General features: G+C 40.6%; 2 protein-coding genes across 9 annotated transcripts; both read right to left on the bottom strand.

Moving 5' to 3' along the window:
- Positions 1–379: 379 nt before the first annotated feature.
- On the bottom strand, positions 380–5,404 carry Rdh14 (retinol dehydrogenase 14). The gene is made up of 2 exons (XM_032907470.1): positions 4,564–5,404; positions 380–1,399 (listed from the first exon to the last, which is right to left on the bottom strand). The coding sequence occupies exons 1-2, from the start codon at positions 4,948–4,950 to the stop codon at positions 782–784; spliced, it is 1,005 nt and encodes a 334-aa protein (XP_032763361.1). The 5' UTR covers positions 4,951–5,404; the 3' UTR covers positions 380–781.
- An 86-nt stretch (positions 5,405–5,490) lies between these two features.
- On the bottom strand, positions 5,491–22,799 carry LOC116904870 (cytosolic 5'-nucleotidase 1B). 8 transcript variants are annotated; one of them, XM_032907461.1, is made up of 10 exons: positions 22,692–22,724; positions 21,132–21,221; positions 20,641–20,814; positions 19,906–20,052; positions 18,229–18,753; positions 17,892–18,059; positions 16,138–16,267; positions 13,282–13,404; positions 12,710–12,894; positions 5,523–5,852 (listed from the first exon to the last, which is right to left on the bottom strand). In XM_032907461.1, the coding sequence occupies exons 1-10, from the start codon at positions 22,722–22,724 to the stop codon at positions 5,523–5,525; spliced, it is 1,905 nt and encodes a 634-aa protein (XP_032763352.1). The 8 variants fall into 8 exon arrangements, with proteins under 8 accessions (XP_032763355.1, XP_032763352.1, XP_032763354.1 ...); XM_032907463.1 differs by having other exon boundaries at positions 18,277–18,753; XM_032907462.1 differs by having other exon boundaries at positions 19,915–20,052.
- Positions 22,800–26,200: the final 3,401 nt, after the last annotated feature.

Here is a 26,200-nt window from a genome sequence, read left to right as displayed (position 1 = left end):
CTCCAGTGTGAATTAAGGAGCTTAAAGTTTAAATAAGAATGATTTATCAACTACGACATTCTACAACGTCCCTTTTGGATATTCCAGTCTGACATCACTGCTATATTTACATACTCAACCTTACGTTGAGTGCTCTGAATAAAGAATTCTATAGTTGGAAAAGGAAAACAAAAAAAAACACAAAACAAAACAAAATGGAAACTGGAAAACCATCATAGGATTGGAAGTGTGTAAGGACACCAGGTCATAGACTGCAGGTTTAGAAACAGAACAGTGTGCAAGATATGACAGAAGAACCCCGCACAGCAAAACCAAGAAAGGCTAATGAGGAAAAATTAAAGGACTACATTCAGCTGCTTTTAAAGAAATGCACACTGAAAAACCTACATCATACATTTATTCCAAGTGATGATTTATGTGCATACATTAGGCATTTCCACAAAACAAGCATTGTAGTAAAAATTCTGAACATTTTTGCCATGAAAATCAAAATTTTGGAAAACCCTCTTAAGATATCTTTTAAATTACCAGTATATTTAAGTTATAATTGCCCAATTATATTTAATAAAACAGAATTGTTACATTTTAGTTATGATCCACATTTATAACATCTTTGCTGAACTTTGTATTAGCCCCAAATAATAGCAGTGTCCTTCAAATGCCCACATGCACCTCTCAGGATTGCTGCAAGGCTGTTTTCAAGTAGCACATGCTCACAACATACCATTCCTGTCCAAGGGTGTAATGGATCATCTTATAAATAGTCCTGTTATCTTTACTCCTATTTTAGAATGCCAACCATCACTTCACTGATATCCCACAGTTTTCTTGCCACTGACTCATCCATAGCTTTGGGTAAGAGTTCTTCCTCCTTACAATCACCAAAGTACCTTCCCGATACACCTTCCACGTCGGGTGAAGAGGCTAAGTAGATGGAGGTCTGGGCACCTTCTAATGGAGTTTTGAAAAAAGCCCAGGACACCAAATTGAAAAGTGGTCTTGCCAGCAATGGGATGTGTATGTGCCTCCCCAGGTTTGTTCGCACAATACCAGGATGCAGCACGTTGACAGTCACATTTGTTCCTTCTAAGCGACGGGCTAGTTCCCTTGTGAAAAGAATGTTAGCCAGCTTGCTTCGACTATAACAGAAGCTTTTATTATAGCTTTGTTCACTGTTCAAGTCTTCAAAGTTGATGTCTCCATATTTATAAAGTTTAGAGGAAACGACTACAATCCTGCTGGGAGCTGAACTTTTGAGGAGCCCAAGGAGAAGATTGGTGAGAAGGAAGTGGCCCAGGTGGTTCACTCCAAACTGCATCTCAAATCCATCTTCAGTCTTCGTATATGGGCACTGGAAAACCCCCGCATTATTGATCAGGACATCTAGCCTGGGCTCCTCCTTTGAAACCAGGAAGAGAATGCAGAATTATGAACACATTTTCCATATGTTTTTTTCATCTATGTTTTAGTAAGAACAAGTGAGACTAACACTAATTTCAAGTTTTAGTTGGTATATCTGGGAACTATTTGAAGCATTGTCATGATTTTTCAACTTTGTAATTATAAATATATGTAGTTTCACATTTCATTCAGATGTTGATTATGTTAATTATCAAGGTCTTTCTTAAAAAACAAACAGAGCAAATTTGGGGATGAGAGAATCCTAGGATTCCATGTCTCCCTTAATTTCAGGTGAATTAGAAAAACATCAATTTTGGTGTTATCATGTTATATTTGGTATTATCATATCAAACTTATATGTCCCTATGATAAACTCTAAAAAACTTGCAAAATATGAAAAATATACTTTTCAAGTGATGCTGCATGATTAATAGGGCCTACGTGGTCCCTTTCTCAAATAACCTTATCTACTTCCAATAATATTCTAAGTTCAAGGTAAACCCAGGTGACTTGCTAAGCGTCAACAAGCTCCTAAGAGGCATGTCAGACCCAGCCTGAAGATGCTTAGACTCCAAAGTCCAGATCATAATTAGTAACCTATTCTGGTCTTCTAAGTGGAATGTTTAAAACAGAGCTTGGAGGGTAAGCAGGCCAACCATATCCAGTAGAAGGTGGTATTGTGACTCCTATCTTACTGGTAACACCATCAGTAGTAAATTAAGATGCTTTACTCTGTAATTCTGTTAAGAGTGCACTTCCTTAAAACTGGTACAAAGAGAAAGTCATGGATGCAAACTTAGGGCTAGAGAGAACTGTGACTAAATCAAGATAGGAAAATTAATAAAATCATTGAGTGGTTTATTAAAATATATATTACTGACAACAACAGGGACTGACTGTTACACAAGTGTCACAGTAGTACAGGAAGTAAGAGAGCATTAACCTTCACTGTGATTCTAGAACGGTCCTTCCTTAAGGATCAAGAGGTTCCCAAATTACAGAACCTATATAGTCAGCTTGGCACTTTTATCATATACCTCCACATTTTCTAAAATTAAAGTCCTGCATTGTACTGTTCTCACAGAGAACCTTCTCATTCTTGTAGAATTTGTTTTTCCTTGGCTCTTTCCTGGCTCCTCCATCTCTTCTGATGATAGAGGAAAACAAATGTACAACATATTCCAGGTGTAAGACCATGGTGATGACCCATCATTAAATCAATTTCAGGTCAAATTTCATTTCAACTCTTAATGTTTTTTTCCAAGTGTAAGTAAAAGAAAAATGTGTTAAATTTCACAACTGTTATCAGAGGCTACCTGTCGTGTTAACTGTTTCTCATTCTGGCCTGTCGAAAAGACTTCACGTTTTTCCAACAGTCAACTTCAAAAAGGTCTAAGTTCACAGATATGGCAAGAAAGGAGTGTTCGTCTTCACTAATCCTCTGGGAAAGTTTCCAGAATTAATCATTTCTGAGCTATCATTCTTTGCTGGGTTTAAGACTTTATCATTTTCTATTTTTTAAATTCTAGGAGATAAATACCATAAATTCCATGAATACCAAACAGTAGAATGTCAAAACGTCTATTTCTTCTTTCTTCTAATTATAAACACTGAACTTCAGGGCCAAGCAAGAACGTAAATACTTAGGACAGCACTATTTAGGTACCTCTTTGTATTCTGACTTTTTTATTGGTTCTAACTCAAGACACCAAAGCAACAAAGGTGTCAGGAATGAGCATGCACGACCTTATTGACATATCAGCGAGGCAGGGTGACTTGTTTCCTATGCTTTCAAAATCTCCCGGAGACAAGTATTGGTACTTCATCTGCTACATGCAAATAAAATGCTAACAACAAAACAAAATACCAACTTCTCTATCTGGCTGGCTCTCAGTAAGCAACACGATGCCCCAGAACACAACAGGAGTATGATGTGTAATGGCTTAAACTTTGAGGGAAAGAGTGATACTCTACTCATTATCTCAAAAACAATTCGCTCCAAGGGGTTCAATATGGTCTCTCTTCTGATGAAAGGGTTTCTTTGTACAGCTGTGCTTTCAGTAGTTGTTAACAGCTACTGTCTTGAACGCAAGTGAAAGGCTAAAAAGTCTATGTTGAACAAGAATGAAGGTGGCTGTGTCCAACATGAACACAGTTCCATTAATAAAAATTGTAAGAATTAAATATCTAAATGTTAGCAAATGAACTTACAGATATTTCTTTTGGTCTAAGTACGCCATGGAAAAGGAGAAAAAAGGCGTTTAGGACCTCTGCTTTCAATTCAAGAGATTCCAAAAGAGACAAGCGCCCTCTTGTATCTGACTGCCTTTAGATCTACCTCTGGCAAGTCACCTTGGCCACAGCCTTTCTACTTCGGTAGAATATTTACCATACACAAAGAAACCACACTCCTCAGCCTTCAAGCACGAAGAGATTAAAGCAAGGAGTCTGGGACAGACATATTAAGTTACTTAACCTTCCTATGCCTCAGTTCCCTATTATGAAGTAGAGATAGTAATGGTTGCTTTACATGCGTTGATTCAAGATCTAACAATAGCCAAAGATATTTAAAAAATGTCCTTAGCACATCCCCTTAGCATACATCAAACCTTCCATAAAGCTAAGCATTTAATTATTTTTATTCCTGCCCCTTTTCAGTCAATTAGTGGGATTCCAACTTCCATTTTCTTTGGAAATCACAGTAGAGTCTGGTTAGGGAAAATGTAGGATGTCAGTCAGCAAGTGACACCCCCCTCCTTCTTCAGCAGGACAAAACAAAAAATAAACAAAACCAAGAAATGGAAATGAGAAAGAAAAACAGGAAGAAACGTTTTTACAAAAGGCCTAATCAAAGCTCTTGGCTAGCTTTTCTCCTGCGGTGCTCTAAGGCCTTTAGTGACACCATAAGATTTGGCACACATTTCACTTTTGACAGGGGGTGACTTCTAGACTGTCCTCGCCTAACAAAACGAAATGTCCAGACACTGGCTTATTTATTCACTTCTGAGGACCTCCCAGGAAATCCTTCTCAGCCCTGCCCCTCCTCCTAGCAGGGTCCCAGAAAGGCAGGTGTCATTCCTACTAAGTCATGGCCACTCTCAAGGTCACCCCAGGCCTCAGAGGCCCCTCCCGTTGGGTGACTGGGCTCCATTAGACCCACACCTGTAGCAGTTCTTGACAGAAGGCTCGCACGGAGCGCAGCGAGGCGAGGTCCAGCTCCTTAACGACCAGCTGGCCATCGGTGGCATCGGGCCCGAGACCCCCAGCCTGACCAAGCTCCTGCCTGAGCTGACCCGCTGCCTCCTCTGCTCGGGCGCGGTCCCGACATCCCATGATGACCCGCGCCCCCAGGCGTAGCAGCTCCCCGGCCGTGGCGCGGCCCAGGCCACTGTTTGCTCCGGTGATCAGCACCGTCTTCCCGCGCATGAGGCCCGGGTCTCCGCCTCCCTGCCGCCGCTGGCCACTTGACCCAGAGAACCGCCGGGCTGCCAGCCACAACGCCCCGCCCAGTGCGGCCAGGAGCGCTGCGGCCACACTAGCCACTGCCATAGCCTTCCGGGCAGGGTGCACTGGGCCTAGCACACAGGTTCCGGAGTCCAGGGGGCCACCTACACGCGAAGGACTCTGGGGCGCCGCCTGCCGTCCTGGGCTAGTGCGCGCGGGGCTTGCTGGGACGTGTAGTTTTCCTCCTGAGGCCGACTTGACAAAGAGTTCATCTTATGAACTACATTTGAAACCACCAGCGAGTTTATTTAGAAGTGAACAGTGTTAACATTGGTATACACTCGTGATGCTACAGAGAAATTCATTCAGCTGGCTAAAATTAAAATGAGCAATGCTTCTTGGAAATTAAGATTCTTGTGAAACAATTTAAGTAACAAAGCTCTAAACTTGTCTAAAGAGGCACCATTCCAACTTACACAGTTAGAAACAATGGAATGCAAAAATTCTTAGGTTAAAGAAAAGTAGCTCGCCTGACTGTAGCTTGAAAATTATTTTTCAAAAAAAGAAAGAAAAACACCAAAAGTTTTGTGGTCACATTATCAGAAATACCTAGTTAATTTAGACATCCAGAACGCGAGCCATTTCTAATACCAGACTGTTTATTTTTCCTCCCATTCCTAGTTGCGTTTTTGAGCAATGCCGTAAGGCACGTGAGCCGTGATGGTACCAAATTTTTGTGCTGCTTCGATGTGGAACATTTGGTCGTCAAAGAAGATGTGAGGCCGAATCTTCACTAAGATGGGACCCTTAGGGGCTCCAGCGAGGAAAAGAGCTTCATCTATCTCTAAACCCCAGCGGCGGAGGGTCTTAAGGACGCGGGCACCTGAACTCGCCGCACTCCGAGCTGTAACAAGGTAGGTCCTGATGGGACAGAGTAATCGTTCGTCCTTGGCATAGAATTTCTTCTGCAGTTTCCCTAAATCTTCCAGAAAGCCTTTAAGAGGACCCTGGAAAAGAGAACATAAGTCTCAGATGTGCTTGGGTGAGCAAAAGAGAAATGATTACTGAAAACAAACAAACAAACAAAACCATAACAACAACAACAACAACAACAAAAACCCAGGGTCTTACACGACCTGAAAATCCACATGTTGCTGACTGACATATAGCGATTCCCAGGCTGACAGTATAATGCCAAACCCTGTGCATTTATGTGAAGACATTTCCTGATACACAACCATCCCTTACATGCCTGGAATAAATCTAGGATAACCACATCATTTATCATCCAGACAAAGATATTTAAACGTGAAAGAACGTTCTATAAATAGTGAGCCACAGCTGTAGGCATGAACTATCCCTGGTAAGTGGGAGATGTGCTTCAGTTGATCACCAAACCCACCATTTTACCCCATTGTTAATTAGCTGCAGATTTTACCTTTAAAAGTACTGTCTCTTTAGCTAGTTGTATGTTTGGCCGGAGTCTAGCTCTGTGTTAAAGCTATATATCTTTATAGCTTTACAGTTTCTACATTAAGACATAATATTTGCTTCTTTTAATGTTGCTCTAACATTGCTTTCTGTTTACACCCATGAGTAACTATTTTATACTCTTTTACACCTTTTATGTGAATGTAGCCATTGACATGCTGGCCAACACGTGTTCCATATTACTGGTCTTCTCAAGGAAATGCTTTTGGAAATACTGTTGAAAATGTAGTGTGTTATCAATGTACTGCTTACGGTTCCCTCTACCTGAGTGAGGTTTTGCCTGGACATAGACTTCATGATTTATATTTTCTCTGAATATGAACTCAGTTCATCGGGCTTGGTGACAAGCAAGCACCCTTATCCTCTAAGCCACCTCATTGGCCCATTTAAAACCATGCTTATCTACATTGTGTATGCATGGGGGCATATACATGGTTAAATATACAATCAAGATAAATAGAAGGACATGGCTGGTTAAAGGTAAAAGTACAGAAAAATATGTAACACATACAGCATTATTCTAAAAATCAGGGATAGATGAATATCAGACAGGCATTGTATGATAAACAGGCATTGTTGACAAATATGATTTAGAATATATATAATTTTCTTAAATACGTGGTATTTTAAATATGCAAAACTGATCAAAACTGCCAGGTGTGGTAAAACTCACTTATAATCCCATCGTGTGAAAAACTGAGTCACCCCAATAGATTTCCCTTATCCTCATCCATCCCAGTGTCCTCCCCTGTCCCAGGCTTCTAGTTAGTCCCAGAGATGCCCCTGACCTGTGTCCATTCTCACTCCCATCCATATCCCATCCCCTTCCCCATATCTGGTCACCATCGCCTTTCCCTTCCTTACGCCCTCTCCTACCCAGCTCCTTCTTTCCATCCACCTCTGATAACCATTTAGTTTCCCCTTGTGAGTGAGATTCATGCATCCTCTTTTGGGACCTCCTTATTATCCAGTTTCTTTGGGTCTGTAGACTGTAGCAAGGTTAATGTCCACTTACAAGTGAGTACCACCTGTGTCTTTGTGACTCCTGGTTACCTGACTCATGGTGATATTCTCGAGTTCAAACCACTCACAAAGCCTTCAACCCCAAATTTGTCTTACCTACAAGATGAGCAGGAATAAAGAGAGCAGATACTGAGGGAACAGTCAACCAATGACTGCACCAACTTGAGTCCTATCCCATGTGACAGAGCCAACCCCTGTCACTATTAATGATACTCTCTTATGCTTGTTGACAAGAACTTAGTATAACCGATTCCTGAGAGGCTTCATCTAGCAGCAGATGGAGGCAGGTGCAGAGACCAAACATCAGACAGAGCTTGAATAGCCTTGCGGGAGAGTTGGGAATAGAATTGAGCAAGCCAGAGGGTGGTCAACAAAACCTAAGACCTTCAGAGTCAACCAACTATCCTGGGCCCCTGGGGGCTCACAAAGACTGGGCCATCAATCAGGGAGTATGCAGGGGTTGGGTCTAGGCCCTCCTCATTTGTAGCAAATGTGCAATTTGGTCTTTATGTGGTATCCTTAAAAGTGTAAGAGGGGCTGTCTCAATCTCTGTTGCCTGACATTGGATTCCTGAACTGCCTGGTTAGGCCTCATGGGGGGAGGATGTACCTAGTCCTGCTGGAAGTAGTTGTCCCAGAGTGGGGTGGTACCCAAGTGGGGTTACCCATTCTTTGAAGAGAAGGGTAGGCAATGGGGAAGTTGTAAGGGTATAAGGGCAAGACTAAGAGGAGAGGAGGGAGAGGGGCTGTGATTTAGTTGTAAAATAGATTTAAAAAATAGCTTACAAAATGCAGTGTAGAGGATGGAGGCCTTGACTGTGGAGTTTCAGAGGGAAGTTTAAAGACTATCAGGGTCATTTGCTATTTTGATTTAAGATCCCGTGGTTCTGATTAGCTAAGGCTGAAGGATCAGCTGTGATTGTTAACAAGATACCAGAGCTACTAGAGTGAAATGTTTGTTTTGCTGGGACACACAGTGATGGTTGTCTGGAACTGAGAATTTAGCAGTGATTAAGAAGAGACTGGCATTATTGAGGCATTTCTTCTGGAAAGTGTTTCCCAAGAGTCATCATACACCAGCTGTGCTACAGAGATGGCAAGGATTGCACCTCAAGCTGGCAGCAGAACTTTGTAGTCTAAGAGTCATCCAGGTGGTACTGGTTTTGAAGGTATGAAGGGGTCATGGAGAGCAGTTAAGGTTTGGCACAGGGAAAGCCAGGTCATTGGTGAAGGTGCGGCCTCAGTTGTAAAGGCCTAAGACTGAAAGGTTCATTGTAAAGAAGATGAGGCTTGGCACCATAAATAAAACCTTTTGCTGAAAGCTTAGTCTAGTTGCAGTAGAAGACCCCAGTGCTTTGGAGAAACCAGTACCATGGACTGACCAAAAAGAACAGCAGCAGCAGTGGAACCACCTGTAGCCTAGAACTCAAGCTGTTTGTGTTGCAGAGGACAGAGCTGGAGAAGTGACCCAAGCCCTTTGGAGGAGCCCAGAAAAGCTCAAGTGGATCCCAGACATTGGGCATTCTGCTATCGCCATTTAGGCAACTGTTGGAGTTTGATTTTGCATGTTCAGATTGTGACTGTGTCCTGGGTCTTCCCTCTTGAAGCAAGAAATGATTTCTTTTTTATTTTACTGGAGCCCAAAGCTGAGAAACTTTGGATTTTAAGATTTGGGATTTAAAAGGAGATTGGCTATTTCAAAGGAATTGGAATTTTAATGTGTTTGAATTTATAAAGTCTGTGGGACTTTTAAAGTTATTTATAATTTTAATGTGATATCTTAGAGACAAGGAAAAAATGGCAATGGCTTCATAATGATGTCTGTGCTTGTGTGTCAAGCTGACAAGGGGGTCGGTGATCCTGGCTAGTCTTATGTCAGCTTGACAAAGGCTAGAATTATCTGAAAGGAGGAAACCTCACTTGAGAAAGTGCCTTTTTAAGATCCATTTTGCATTTCCTTAATTAGTCATGGAAAGGGCAGGGCCTAGCCTGTTGTGGAGGGTGAAATTCCAAGCTGATGTTCCTGGTTCTATAGGAAAGCAGGCTGAACAAGCAAGACCCCTCCATGGTCTCTGGATCAGCTCCTGCCTCCAGGATCCCGCCCTGTTTGACTTCCTTTCCTGACTTCCTTCAGTGATAAACAGTGTTGCGGAAGTATAAACTGAATAAACCCATTCTTCCCTAACTTCCTTTTTGGTTATGGTGTTTCATCACAGTAATAGAAAAACCAAGTAAGACAGTTACATAGTTAGGTCCTGTCCCAATCTATCAAAAAAAAAAAATCCACAGTAATGTTTCTATACTTCCACACTACCTTCTTGTTGTGCAGACAGCAAACAAACAAAAAGAATTCACCATCTTAAAACTGAACTAGAGTGGTGGTGTGGGTAGTAAAGTGCTTTCCAGAACAAGCACCTGAGTTTGTATCTCTAGCAACTACATCAAAATCCAGGTGTGGGGGCTGGAGAGATGGCTCGGAGGTTAAGAGCACTGGCTGCTTTTCCAAAGCCCCTGAGTTCAATTCCCAGCAACCACATGGTGGTTCACAACCATCTATAATGTGATCTAGTGCCCTCATGTGGCCTGCAGACATACATGCAGCCAGAACACTATATACATTTAAGAAAAGGAAGAGAGAAAGAAAGAAAGAAAAATAAAAAAGCCAGGTGTGGTAGTGTAGGACTTTAATCCTAGCACTAGGGAGGCAGAGATGGGAGGATGGGCAGAGTTTGCTGTTCAGTTAGTTGTGAATTCAAGGTTCAGAGACTGTCTCAAAAAATAAGAAGAGTGATGGGGAAAGGTGGTTGACATTCAATTTTTAGTTCTACACACACACACACACACACACACACACACACACACTTTTCACTTTAATTAATGTGATTAATCTAATTGACATTCATAGAATGGAACATCACCAGTATATTATTTCACAATACACAGGACACACTGAGCATGTTATAACCTTCTCAGAACAAAATACACCACAGCAAACAATGGAAAAATACAAAATAGGTTTTCTGGTAACACTGGAGTAAGACATGTGAAGAATAACAGAGCTATGTAGAAGAAAAAAAACACCTCATCAAATGTTTGGCAGTTAATTTACCTTAACTATAAACAATTCACCCAATAAAGGGAAGTCATAAAGAAATTCGAATATAGTTTGAATTGAAATAGAATGACATCACTTTTAAATGTCTGGGAGATTAATTTAGGGGGAAAAAAAGACCAAATTATACAAAATCAGTGACCTAAAAATGTTAGGAAAGATACTTTTTGGAAAACATAAGTAAAATTGGTAAATTCCTACGCATAGTGCCAAAAAAATGGAAAAAAAAAAAAACAAGCAAAATGACGATAATTACTAATAGCGGACATGAAATTGGAGACGCATCACTACCTATTCTATAAACATTAAAAAGCACAGTAAAACATTTACAAGTTTATGGTTATAGAAATGATAAACGATATATTAAATGGCTTCCTGGGAGAAAAGTCATTCAAGGTCTGGCAAGATGGTTAGGAGAAAAAGCATTTCTTGTATAAGCCTGAAAACCAGAATTAGATTCCTGGAACCCACATGTTGTGTTTTATATAAAAAGAAAGGGCCAAGGATATGTTTGATGGAGCCACGTCTGGTGAGGTGGAAGGGGACACCTCGGCGGGCCCATGCTGAGGCATCCCTTGCCCCTGAGGTACCAGCCATACAACAGGTATAATATGTAATAGAGTTTATTTAGGTTATGGGAAGGGGAGTTGGGAAAGGAGGAGAGGGGGGGGGAGGACTGCTAGAACCACGTGGAGAGAGGTGGAGAGGGGGAAGGTGAGAAAGGGAGAAAAGGGTCAGAGAGAGAAGAGGCAGGGTGTAAGAGAGTAGGAGAGTGAGGAGGGGGTGAACAACCCCTTTGATAGTAAGTCAGGCATATCTGGCAATAGCCAGGTAACTGTAGACGCTAGAAGGAATGTCAACATTGAGTCCACAAAGTTGTCCCCTATCCTCCATATGCATGCCATGGCACATGTGCTCCATCTTTATCACACATACCACACACACACACACACACACACACACACACACACACACACACACAAAATATATATCATATATACTAAAAAATAATAAACATGTTAAAAGTTTTTTTTTAAACGGTATCTAGGTTTGGTAGCTTGTCTAGAAGGGCTTATCAAACATTTACATACTTTTCATGCATTTTACGAAATCATTAATTATTATTGCTCTACTACTCGAGTATGATATATCAAGTACACCATAGACTACTCGCCTTATATATGTGTGAAGGCAGGCAATTTCTCAGACTCAATCCGGGCATTTTTAAAAGGGGTGACCCTCTATGACCTCCTCCAGTGTACATGCAGTGCAGAACTGCCTCAACACGTTAAGATCCCCCTATGAATTTACACGGGAATGTCCTCCCAAACCGATTGATTTTCTCAGTGAATGGTACAAAGGCATCAATCAAAGCCTAGCATCCATTGCACAAATCCTCAAAAATTCATGGTGGTTGGTAGCACCTTAACTTGACAAAGGATATCAGCAAAGATCCTGTAGATACGTTCCTTAAGACTGGAAGACTGAACCTCTTTGAAGGGAGCAAGGCCAGCAGGACCATAATCATGGTTGCTACTGAACGTTATATGGTGCAGATTCAGAGTAAAAACTGGGTCATCTGTCCGTTAAGATTCAGTTTGGATACCATTTTCATGTTACCAGTTTTCTTCTGTTCAGATGCCCCTCTTAGATTTAGATCTTACCTTTTGATACTTCAGGAAATGGTTTTAGAAAAAGAAAAAGAAAAATACATACCAATACACAAAATCCCCCGATACTCGTCTTGGGTTTGTAAGAGATATTGAAGGCTAATTATTTATTTGGACCCAGAATCTCGGTCTTGAAGCTCTTCTCAATTAAAGTGTCTTCCTTGTCCTTGAAGTCACAGTCGGACAGACCAAGTAAATGTTTACAGGGCAGTGAGTACATTGGGCCTGACCTTATGGTTCTGAGGGCTTATGATTTTGAAATGGCTTATTGGTACACTGCCCCGTGTGTCACTAATAACTTGAAGAATGTTATTGAAGAATGTTAACTCAGTCACAGAAGATCACAGAAGTGTTTCCAAGAGGATATACAAAGGAATGGTAAATTTCACAACCAGAATTGTCAGCAGTACATGTCCGGAAAGGAGGAGGAATTCACAAATGAAGGAGCACAATGTGCAAAGAGAGTGGAGGAGGCCACCAAAGATTAGATGAAAGTCATCACAGGGAACAAATATCTATATTCACATGTTGGAAGAAAAGCAGGTCAAAATGGAGGTTGGTGATCTTACCTGGGCAAGAGGCTTATTTTCAAATAATGTTTCATGCTGGAAGAACTTGTCCAGTCCGTGATCCTTGGCAATATGCTCAGACTCATCCGAGAAGAGTACAGCATCCCCATCAAAGGCCACGCGGAGCTGGGTGTCGCAGTAAGCCATGTCTTTGGCTCCAGCAAACATGGTTGCAGAGGCAATGCCTGACATCATAGGGATAGATTAGTACTCTTCTTAAGCCTATGGGTTTTAGTTTCCCCCAGTAAAACCTTTCCCCACCCACAGTGATGTTTCTTCTGTAGCTATTGCCACATCACATAATTCTGCCTCTGTCCACAGCTACAAATCTCAGGATACGCACAGACTCTGTTTATACAAATGGGAGGTGAAAATAAGTTGTGTAGTAACCACAGAAGATATTCCCTTTCAGTAAGGGCCAATCCTTATGGAATGTAAGTAAGGGGTGCCATGTGTAGAAGCCTCAGCCAAAGAGCCAATATGAGGTAAGCCAGCTAAAGCTGTATGAAACCCAAGGTAACTGACCATCAGTTCAAACCTCATGAGCTAGGAGAATAAACCCAGGTCACTACCTTCTTTTATTGCTTCTTGTACTTTTTCAGAATCCGCAGAGAGATACAAGTTGGTAAGATATGCCTTCAAGTAGCCAATGGGGCTTTTCCCACCGGTCAAACAGAAGCGGTCGATCAGTAGACCTATTATCAGGTGAGAAAGACTGTGTCATGACAAAAGGTACAACATTGATCCAAATGATATTTAAACTGTAGGAATAAGATGTGCCAGTGAATGCTTGTGAGTTCATTTGTAAGTCTGAGTGTTATAAATTTTCGAAAAATTAAAAATGACTTTCATAACTCCAATATTCTAAAACCTCTGAGATACTTCATGCTCGGTGTTTGACACACTATAGTTTATGGAGCATATTAACACGGACCATGTCAATTTACTCAGAACAGCATGACGTTTCTCATTCTGCTTATAGAAAAGGATGCTTAAAAGACTTGCCCAACCTACTAGTTCAAAGGTATAGGGCAGTCTTCAGCCCACATGTTTAACTATATCTGCACTAAGATAATTCTCTCTTTCCCTTAAAGGACAACCTCCACCTTGCATATTGAAAGGAGTGTTTTTAGGTATTGCCCTATTTTAAATACTATTTCTACATTTCTTGAATGCAATACTTAGTAATAAGTCACGCCAGGATTTAAATTATGTTCTAAAGATAATCTAAAACTTTCACTCCTTCTTGACTCTTTGATTAGAGCTATTAGCAAGTGGAAAATTAACTGATACCTCTACAAATGATAGATATCTAATTTGTAAAAGTTATTAATTATGGTATATCTAAGTTGACCATACTGGTTTTCAATTTGCAGTGCTGCTGTGTAGCCTAGGTAGATCTCCAATCTGCAGAAACCCTCCTGCATTTTGCTGTAGTCTTCTGAAAAGTTAGCATGATAAGCCTATACCATCAGGCTTCAACTAATATAATTTTAAATACCTCTCAACAACTAAAAGAGGAGTTCAAAAGATCTTGTACATCCATCACCCACATACACAATGAATAAAAGAATGAATTGGTATAAGTTGTATTCAAAGAGATTTAATAAGCTGAGAGATATAGTTCAGTGGCTGACCATTGACCAGCACTCCTGAGGTCTAAGGTTCAATCCTTACACAAAATAATTAATTTGATGGTATCTATTCACAGCTTTTAGAGTTATATATTTTAACAAAGAATTCCTTTTCTGACAGTATTATTTTGAGAAGTCTACAACATTTTAGTAAGGATTTAAGTTTGAAAATCTAAGCTCAAATTCAAATATATTTGGAACAAAATATATTCATCAATGTTAGGTTTATGCATATGATAAAATTTATGTTTATTCAAATTTGTGTTTAAATTTATGTTAAACTGGATAACTATGCTAGATAAAGCAAAGTGTGGATTCTGGTCAGCTGTTTTTCGAAGAATTAAGGACATAGGTCACAAATGTGGGTAGAACGCTTTGATATCAACAAAATATACAATTTTCACTTGATTCAATGTTGGCTTTAAGTGACTCAAAAGTGGATTTTATAAACCAGTAGATAACATCAATATAATGTTCTAGAAACTATGAATTGGCACTAGGATTTCCAAACTGAATGAAAACATTGGCTGTTTTCTCAAAGTGATTCCCATTTACTGTGGACCCAGGTGTGATTACAGTAACAAAGGCCACGGCAGAAGACCATAGGCAAAGATTGTCTTCTGTACCCCAAAGAGGGAAATAACCAACTCTTCCAAGGTAAAAGGTTGTAGTTTCATGGAAAGGCCGGATGGAAAGGTGTTCCAATTGTTTAACCAACAGAATTCATATGTAAGTGACTGTGATGCCAGAGCCCAGAACCTTCAGTGTGTTTCAGGATAGACACACCAGTATCACTTACTAAATCAGTAAGATTATGACGGTGTACACCCACAGTCTGATACTGGGAAACTGAGGCAAGATGATCTAGAGCTGGCCTGTGCCATGTATAGGAAGAGCCTAATAAGCTTCATTTGCAGAGTATTGTATGCCCCTCAGAGCCTTCGACAAACATTTTCTTTTTTCAGTTCATAGCATTATGAAGGTTGCATTATTAAAAATGCATTTCAGATTTGATAAATAGGATCATGTGAAGTAAAATAAAACTCAATAACTTATAATACACTTTGGTTATTTGTAAATATTCCTAATTTAAACCTAGATTTTCTGTGTGCATAATTTAAACCTGATTTTGATATTACTTACTCACAACTAGGTACATTACTGTGAAACAAAGACAATAACATCCCAGTGAGATTGTTAGGCCATTTTGCAGCAGAAAAATAAAAGGAAACTACAAGAAAGGCACGTTGATGGCAGGGCTATGAAGACTAGCACCTATCCAATCTTCTATGTGAAGTAAGAAAGACTTCTTTTCTGGTAACAATATAGATTTGTGTGTGTGTGTGTGTGTGTGTGTGTGTGAGAGAGAGAGAGAGAGAGAGAGAGAGAGAGAGAGAGAGAGAGAGGAGAGGAGAACCTTTAAACCTGTAACATGGATCTGTGCTGAGGAAAAAGATTGATCCCATAGAAAAAGCCTCTGGGCTGACGGCTCCTTGAAGTCAAGTTCAGAAGTGAAAAACATAAAGCAGAGAAATATATTGAGGACCTGGGATTAAGACTTTGAAATTCACACTTGACAAGTTAAGTCCAGAGCTTTGAGCCCCACTCTGTGCTGAAGTTAAAAATGAACATGGGCTTTCTTGTTCTGACATAGGCAAATAAACATTCCCCACGCAGAAGGGGGTGCTGGTATCAAAGGCATTGCGATGGTTTAAGCCACAGTTAGCAAAATAGCATGGCTTCTTTTCTGCAGGGCTGAGAGCTGGTCTTCCACATGGTATTTATTTTACTTACCATAGTGATTGACGCTGTTTATAAGCCGTACTCCCACTTGGGCATGGTTATTAGTCATCAGTACTATATCGAATAGGTCTTGTTCGTCAGGATACAGATCACGGAGTCTAGAGTTGACATGCTGCAGTGCCTACAGGTTGCAAACACGGATGTATAAAAAAAGGGCAGGCAAGGTAGTGGGTGTTAGGCAGCAAGAGGAAAAACACCTCATCAGGGTCAGAATCAAACTTCCCAGAGTCCCGGCTGAGAAATCAGTGCACCTTTAAAACATGGTGATGTCACCTCTCCTATGTTTTCTGACTCCCACACATAAGCCTCAATTAATGCCCCTGGCACAAATGGAAATGTCTACAGGATGCTATTACAACATTCTGTTTAATAGAATTATCTTGAGGGGAAATGGGGCAGGAGGTTTGCAGAGGAGAAACCGGGAAGGAGGACAATATTTGAATTGTAATATAAATCAAATAACCAATAAAAAATTATCTCATTAGAAGGTAGAGAAAAAGTTCAGCGTATGCATTTAATGATATGCCTTCCTATTTGTCTATTTGCTTAACTTTGTAAATTTGATTTTATTGTGAGAAATTTGGAATGATTTGGGAATTTATGTGTCACTCATGCAGAAAGCAGGTTGAGGCAAATTGATAATCTCAATTTTTTTTGTTTTTTTTTTGTATGTTCCATGGAAGATCATAGGCTATGACTTATTTATTTTTATTTTAATTTTAGCATTTAATTTATTTTTAAATTCTCTCTCTCTCTCTCTCTCTCTGTGTGTGTGTGTGTGTGTGTGTGTGTGTGTGTGAATATTGCAAGAATGAAGGTGCTCACATAGTCTAGAGAAGTAGCTTTCAATATTCCTAATGCCGAAACTCTTTAACACAGTTCCTCATGTTATGGTGACTCCCCCTCCCCAGCCATAAAATTATTTCCTTTGATACTTCATTACTGAAAGTTTGCTACTCTTATTATTTGTAAGGTAAATATTTTGAAGAGAGAGAGTGTTGCCAAAGGAGTTGTGACCCAAAGGTTGAGAACCACTGGTCTAGAAGCTAGAGATCATTGTGAACTGCCATATGTGGGTATTGGGAACCAAGTCAGGTCCTCTTCAAGAACAATGCCAGCTTTAAATAACACATTCTTCTTCCCAGCCCTTTAATCTATTTTTAGAAAGCTTTTAAATGTTTTTCATAGGCCAGTGGTTTCTCCCCATCGTTCTACATATCCTGCAAGTACCTTTTACCTCAAACCCATTTGCTTTCACATGATTCTATGATTGATTGTATAATAATCCAGTAACTTTGCAGTAGATTAGTTACAAGTGATACATATTTTAGTATGTGTTCGTGATACTAAGTGTTGGGATATTCTTGATTTTCTTAATATATTTGGGGCCAGTCCAGCTCAAGTGAATTTCATCATTTTAATAAGTCATTTTCTTTCTACTACTCAGGACCATTAACTCCTATTACTTCCTATTTAACTCTTGTATGGGGGAAAACAGGCTTTTGTTTAAAGGGCAGATGACTAGGGCTCCATTGAAGAAAGCCATAATGGTAGGTTCAGGATGAAAATCCTTTTCTCAACAATTCCAGCTATCTTTGGGACTTGGTCAGCTGGAGTGGGACAAGAATTATAAAGATGGTCTAGGGATTATTGGGGAGAATGGACAAACTCCCAAAGGGCCACCTGGGTCCGTTTTCTTCTTATCCAGAGTCACTGATGGGAGTGAAAGGCAGTTCACACAGTACCTTGACAAACCGAAATGCTGGTCCTGGGGTCAGAATGACGTTCTCGTTAGTGAGCTGATATTCCATGTACTTTTCCAGACCCTCTTCTTCGTAGATTTTTCTGTCATCCACCATATTGAAAAGTGCCCGGGAAGAGACAGCAATGGTGATGGCATGCTTGGGTTTGGGCTGCGGAAAAGACCAAGGAAAGGAGACTCAACACATATGGTAAGGGGTAAGACAGCATAGAGGACTAAAGTGGGAAGGATGGGAAACACCTTTCTACGAAATAAGTGGGATGGAGTTGAGGGACAGGAAAAAGGGAGTCTAGGGGTTCCAGAAGCCTCGGCACCCTCACCGGCCTGGGCCGCGTACAGCTGGGGATCTTCTCATACAGCATGCTCACAGACGACCAATAGGCCTCATCCACCTCATCTTCCTCTATCTGCTGCTTCTGCCGATGATGCTGGACTTCAGGTAAACAGTCCGGATCCATGTCCACAGAGCTGCCATACTGCATGCGGCGCTGGACATAGGACTTCCACTCAGTAGGAGGAGTGCGGGGATATTCTCGAGTCTTGGGTATCCCTTCTCGAGAGTCACAACTGTGTGCATACTCCCTCAGCTGCAAGTCTCTAGGCTCTCTGTTATCCCTGTGAGCCCAGGGATCAGTGGCCGTATACATCTTCGATGTTCTTCTGGAGTCCGGCTCTGTTTCCGGTGGTGTGGGAGGTTGTGAGTCAAGCGGTGTGATAGTTCTGGTCTGTGGGCTGGGCTGTTGAACGGGGGACTTCTCTGATACCTGAGGTGGAGGCGAGGTTGAAGTTTCGTGTTGACTGGCAGACGCAGAGGAAGTTCGAGAGTTAGCAGAGCTGTTGGGGGCCTGCTGAAGAAATGGAGGGTGAAGTTCAGGCCTATGGGGATTCACATCCCTATTTCCCACACTGCACCTCCTAGCTCTAGCCTATTTCTAGATCTTGAATGAATCCTAGTTCATCCTAGCCCCTTTAACTAGACTGAAAAGCATCCAAGAATTTCTAGTCTCCAGACGTTGGATATTACTGTTAAAAGTGACTGCTGTCTTCTCATCCACCAACCCCTCTACCTGCACCTCACTAATGCATATCACACATGCTCATTGCAGCACCTGGTGTTCGGCTTTGAGTAAATAGGATCAAGTTCTCTTATCCTTAAGCAGCATAAATCCTAAGTCTTGCCTCACTGAGTATCTCAGTTGAGCTTCATGAGCAAACTGGTTAAGACATTGGCACTAGAAGGCTCTACTTATTCTGAACTTCTATGACTCCCTTTGCCCAGTGATTATGTATGTGATTGCTGGGAAGGCCAGGGAGTCACGGGTCTTCAGTCTTGGCATGCTGTCAGATGACAGCAGAATTGATTGTCTCTCTAAATAAGGAGGGGCAATTCTAGAGAAAGAATACATTACTGACCAAGCTCTGCAAGACGTTATTAAACATTCATATATTTCATCTAACACTCAATTCATGTTTGTTTCACATGTATGGCCATTCTTTGTGTGATTATTGAACCAAGCGCAACAAAATATACGGACATGGGGTGTGTTTATATATTTACACAGGAGAAACTCTTCTATGCATCTGAAAAGAATTCCATATATTCGCTTACGTGGTCAGGCCTAGTTAAGGGCCTAAAGCCCATACAATGACATTTAAATTTTCTCTTTTGATTTGACTGTTTTCATCCCTTTCCTCTTTTTTGAGAGCCATGGGTACTCAATTGTGTTTGTTATTTGCATGAAGGACAGAGAACATACAACTAGACCAAAAAGGCTGCATTTAAAACTGTAGTCTTCTGCTTTGTAGTATGAAAACCTGGGCAGATTGCTCTGTGCTTTGGTTTTCTCAGTGGTAAGTTTAGGCTTGCCTGGGTGTTTCTGGAAGAGCTAAATCAACTAGCGAGAGGTCCCTTATCCAGAGCGGGGCCTGAACACTTTGAAAATTAAGTCCCAATAGATATAAGTCATCATTGATCGTCCTCTCCTTGCTTTTGTCACTAGTTCTACCTTGACAACAGTATTCCTGCTTCTGTTTTCATCCACTGATGGAGCCCTAGTGGATGGGCTGCGTGATGTTCGGGACCACTGATTTCGCACAACGTACCCTCGGGAGTCTGTATTAGGCACAGGTATTTCTTGGGATCCCTGTGTAAGAGAAAAGACCCAAATATTTAATTCTTAACCATCCACTCCTTATATGTATGTGCCCACAGGATAACCATGCCAGGCTAAAAAACAGCTGCAACCAATGGAAAGATGTCCCCCATCCCTGTTTCTATGACCCTTGAATCAGTTTAGGTCCTGGTTGTGCTGTTCTTGCCTTGGTTCAATCCTAATTTCAGGATGAAGTAACAAAGTCGAAATCCACCAAGATAAGCATGAGCATCCAACAATATGAAACCCTTGTCGTAGCTCAGAGTCTTTCACCTGTGACTCTTCGGTCATATCGTCTCCTTTCCCCAACATCCTCCCTTAAAGATAAATCTACTATTATAGGTCAAAATTATATATCTATGATTTTACCGTACTGTAAATCGAGGGCAGCCGGTACCCAAACCACAGCTTGCAACAGGGCTCTGTGACAGCTACACATAAATGCATACACAACCTGCCAATCTTTGTTTCATGATGACACCTTGGAGAGGCAAGTGGACTATTTTCTGTCCCATATCCTTCCCCTACCCAGGATGACTGGGGCTCCCCTCCCAAATTAGTCATGCGATCTCTGCTCACCCTGATCATGGTGATCTGCCGGCCCTGCTCCCAGAACAGGCACATGTGAATATAAATACGGATTGTGCGACAGGGGCTAGTTCCCTCAGCTGCACAAAGGCAGCGTCTACAGAAGTGGTGATACCGCATGGGGCAACATCTCAGCGAGTGATTCGGGTAGCCCACACGCCTCATCTGAAAGATTGTGCAGAAAATGGGTCAATGTGATGGCCAGACTTCCCTTCCCTCCCTGATCTGAATGGACCAGTCTCCTCCTGTTGGCCGAGTGGAGGAGACTGTATTACTACACTTCTCATTCTGCATGAACAGGTAGGCTGTGGATTAGAGGGAGGGCAAGGGCCAGCTTCTCCTGAGTGTATCCTTAACCTCTTCACTAGGATCTTAGTTAACCCTTGGTGCAGGGCTGACATGTCTCTTCCGGAGCTTCCCCCTTATTTAATTCCCATTGTGTTTTCTGCTTTCTTTCATCTGTGCTGTGCAGGGTAGCTCACCTGAGTGCTCAGACGAGCTCCAGATTTGTCAGAATCCTTTCTTTTCTCTGCATCTAGACTCTCTTTTGAGTACCTCATCCCAGGCTCATTCTTAATATGGAAACAAAGAATGTTTGTTAAGGTTTATTATCAAAGACATTAGAAACCTTGGGTTTGGAAATTAAATCGGGGTACATAAAGCCTAAACTTAACTTTGTCTCTTGGCCAACATCAAAAATATATGTAAACTTTAGCTATGCTTCCTCTTCTAGTCTAAGAAGTATAAGAAAAGGACATATTTTATAAATAAAAATTACATAAGCATGTTGTTATATGACTCAGTCATTCCATAGGTTCAGGGTATGAGCAGTATTTATCGTTAAAAACGATAGCATGAAGAATGTAATGAGAGTCTTCTAGGGGTCAACAGCATTTTGATTTAAGTATAAAGTTGCATATGCAGAATAACTGTTTCTTCCCCTGTGTTTTTCTCAAGACTGCTAACTATGAAACTTTTCATTTTCTCCGTATAACAGAAAGTCATTTAACTGACCCTAACCAGTATTGATTTGATTTTTACAAACAAGGGCTTTAATTTTGTACAGATTTATCAGCACAACATCTATTCTTAATGTCAAATTTCTCTCAGCATCTAGCTAGACAGGAGATTTCCTACTAAAAAAACTAATAGGTAAAAATTAAGAACAGATAGAATGACCATTTATTTCATGGAAAGCTAATCAAATATGGATGTTTGCATTTTGATTGGGAAATACGAGAATTCATGCTGCTTAAGGTGTGTATTGTGATTAATGTTACTGTTAAGAATGTAATCACAATGTGCCATACATGCATACATTAGACCAAAATCCTTTCAGAAACTTCTATATTCATTCATTTACTTCCTATTCGTGCCTAGGAATCAATATCTCCATGTTAGTTGAATGAAAATGTGACTTCAAGGAATGACTTAGCTGCATAATTATTGAACTGCCCTGAGTTCTCTCCATCAACTCCCTTGCCCTATTGCAGGCTCCATAATATTCTGTCACTTCTAGCTTGCCCAAAATAATTAAATCGAACCATCTTTGTGTTAGCTCTCAGGTCATTATTTATGGCTTTTAAAGCCTTCACATTTCCAAAGTTGTCTCTTTAGTTGAATGTAAGCTTACTTAAGCGTTATTCCTGGATCAACTCTATCTTCACCCAGACTAGGGGCATCAGGATGAACCTCCACTACTTCCTACTCCTATGCTCAACCCCCATGTCACATTTTTGTAAGCCACCTTCTCATTAATAACCTTCAAAGCTCAGCTCATCCCAATCTTCGTGCAGGACCACAGGCGAACTTTTATCTTTGTCTTTGTACAAATCTCTCTGAGCCCTGAATTGTACTGTCTATGCCTCTCTCCCGTAGAGTCATTGTGTTTACTCCTTCATATTAACTATGAACATATGCTCAACAAAGGCTGACAGGCTGGGTTGGCCTTTGAAGAGCATTCCTAGAGAGTAAAGATGGACTAATGTTTATACATCCTCAGCTTTAAGGTTTCAAGGTGGTTTAGTCACTCACTCACTCACTTTCTTTTTTGTTTTCAGTGATGTTTGACTCATTTCTTCAACGGATGGAATTCGTTTGTTCTTATGATGGTCTTCATTTCCCCAGCTCCATTTCCTATCACTTCGCTGGCTCAGTCTAGGTCTGAATTTAGAATGTCAAATTTATGACATCATGTGTGGTTCCATGGTAACTAACTGATGCCACACATATATACTTAGGATTCTTTTGTTGTTGTTGTTGGGAAGAGAGTAATGGCCTTTCCTGTTTCAGCATATTTACTTATGGCCACTCTTTTACAACTGTAGGAACTGATGTGTAAATTGCTCAGATGTCCATTACGCAATAATATCCATTTTACAACTTCATTATACCTATGTCTTTCAGAGTCTTACTCTGTCACACATCATACCTATTCTACTTGACTTTGTCTATCTTCTGGTTGAAATGAATGCAAACTCATTTGTGGATTCAGGCATTTGGCTTTTCCTACAGATTCAGAGACTCCTTGAGAGCTGATAGTTGGTTCTGGTTGTGGAATTTGGCTTTGAGCTTTGCTTTAGTGTTTCTGTCTCTGTCTCTTTCTCTCTCATGTGTGTGTGTGTGTGTGTGTGTGTGTGTGTGTGTGTGTGTGTGTGTGTGAGTGTGGTGTGTGTGTGTGTGTGTTTTCTGTGTGTGTGTGAGTGTGAGTGTGTGTGTGTGTGTGTGTGTTTCTGTGTGTGTGTGTGTTTGTGTGTTTCTGTGTGTGTGTGTGTGTGTGTGTATGCGCGTGCTCACGTGTTTGTGATTTCTTTCACAGTGGCAAAGACCCTTGTCATTGTCAAAGCTCCTTCCTATGCCTGGACAGAGTACGTTATTGTCTGTATCTGTGTCTATCTTTCCTTATGTTAGCCCAATCCTTAAACTTTGAAATATACATTTTCCCCTATTGTGTAAAGAGAGAGCACTATATCAAAATCAATCCCCAGACTCTATTTATAGTATCAAACCATATTCTATGTTTTTTTCTGATTTTAATCTTCATACCAATGTAGGTAAGATACATGCGTTCTGGGCTGGAGAGATGACTCAGTTGTTAGGAGCACCAATTGCTCTTCCAGAGGTCCTGAGTTCAATTCCCCAGCAGCCACATGGTGGCTCACAACCATCTGAAACAGGATCTCATGCTCTCTTCTGGTGTGTGTCTGAAGACAGCTACAGTGTACTTATGTAACTAAAAATAAAGATTAAAAAAAATGCATCTATTGCACTGGACCTAGCTGTTGAAACCATAAAAATGAGAGACAGGTTTCTGATCTTCCTAGAAATTAGATTGTCGAGTGTGACTAGTACACGTTTCGTAAATAATATTGTACTGTGTATATCATTTGAGCACTAGTTTTGAATTCCCTATGCCACCCCTCTCTACCATAACACCTTTCTGCAACCTCAGAGAGTTTGGTCAATTTTAATAATCTTACAGAATCGAGAAAATATTTAGATAATAATAGGTAAAACATTTAAAATGTTTTGTGGCAGCTGTCAAGGTGAATTGAATGAGTGAAGTGCTTGCTGGGTAAGCATGAAGATGTGAGCTTGAATCCTTAGGACTACTGTAGGTAGCCAGATGGGGAAGGAAGACCTTAACCTTAGCACTGAGCATGGAAAAAGCAGGTGGTTTCTAAGGGCTTGATCATCTGTCGAGGTGAAATGCAACAGGTTCATTGAGAGACGCTGTCTCAGAACATAACGTGGAGCCTTTTCTGTTCTTTTTGGTTCTCCCCACTATACAGGTGCCAGAGCCGAGCGCCTGTCGCCATGTCTCAGAAAACTGAGGAAATCAAGGACTTTCTACTCACAGCCCTGCGAAAGGATGCCAGATCTGTCAAGATCAAGAAGAACAAGGATAATGTAAAGTTCAAAGTTTGCTGTAGCAGGTACCTTTGCACCCTAGTTATCACAGGCGAGAAGACGGAAAAGCTGAAGCAGTCCTTACTACCAGGTTTTACAGTTGAAGGATCTCATATGAACCAGACCTTGGCATTTGACTTTTAAAAACCATGAAAAGTATAAAACAAAACAAACAAAGAAAAACACCACCAACTATGACAAACCTATAAACAAAAACAAGAAAATAGCAACAAAACAAAACATAAGGTGGAGAAGCAATTGAAGAACACATTTCAACCTGGACCTTCAACCTCCACTGTTACTGTTGTCAATGAAGAGCCCCCCAGACACACAAATTTCATGTAATTGTTGAAATATTTGAATTTATAACTGACTAATAAACACTAACTATTCATTTTGCTCATAATCTTCACTCCTTAAATAATTTTAAATAATATAGAGACTAATAAAATATAGTTGTAAGAACATCTGGGCTCTTTCCAGCTTCTGGCTATTATAAATGAGGCTGCTATGAACATAGTAGAGCATGTGTCTTTGTTATATGTTGGAGCACCTTTTGGGTATATACCCAGGAGTGGTATAGCTGGGTCCTCAGTCCAATTATCTGACTGATTTCCGCAGTGATTATACCTGCTTGCAATCCCACCAACAATGGAAGAGTGTTTCTATTTTTCTACATCCTCACCAGCATCTGCTGTCACCTGAGTTTTTGATCTTAGCCATTCTGACTGGTGTGAGGTGGAATCTCAGGTTTGTTTTGATTTTGCATTTCCCTGCTGACTAAGGATGTTGAACATTTCATTAGGTGCTTCTCAGCCATTCGATATTCCTCAGCTGAGAATTCTTTGTTTAGCTCTGTACACCATTTTTAAACAGGGTTATTTGGCTCTCTGGAGTCTGACTTCCTGAGTTCTTTGTATATATTGGATATTAGCCTTCTATCAGATGTAGAACTGGTAAAGATCTTTTCCCAATCTGTTGGTTGCCATTTTGTCCTAATGATAGTGTCCTTTGCCTTAAAGAAGCTTTGCAGTTTTATGAGGTACCATTTGTCGATTCTTGATCTCAAAGCATAAGCCATTGGTGTTTTGTTCAGGAAATTTTCCCCTGTGCCCATGTGTTTGAGGCTCTTCCCCACTTTCTCTTCTATTAATTTCAGTGTATCTGGTTTTATGTGGTGTCCTTGATTGACCTTTCTAAAATATATCTAAGATCAGCTTGTCTGATCTCTTTTATACTCCATAAGCTAACCTAGAAATTAAATATTTCCAATATTACATAGTCTAGAAGAGAATAGGATTCTAATAAGTACTTAAAATTATTTTATGAGTTGAGATCTAAATATATAGCTACATTATTTTGTTCCAACTCCTGAAGGTGACATTAAAGAGCTCTTTTGTGCTTATTTTCAGATTTATTTCCCCTTATTCTTCTCTACTCCTTAACTTCCCTTTTGAGCATGGGAAACACACATGTATAGGAGGAAAGTAATTTGTTTGGCTTAGATTCCTCTCTCCAGGAGTTGACCTTGGTCATAAAGGCAAATGAAACATCATTATGACTTTTTTTTTTTGGTGTGGCCTTCTAAGACTACCTCAGACTGGTTTTAATGATTTAATTACCATTGCCAGTTTCAGTTGTA

This window comes from Rattus rattus, chromosome 7 (assembly GCF_011064425.1).
Source record: "Rattus rattus isolate New Zealand chromosome 7, Rrattus_CSIRO_v1, whole genome shotgun sequence".
NCBI classification, from domain to species: Eukaryota; Metazoa; Chordata; class Mammalia; order Rodentia; family Muridae; genus Rattus; species Rattus rattus.
Note: the sequence above shows the minus strand (reverse complement) of the source record. Positions and strands in the feature narration are given on the sequence as shown.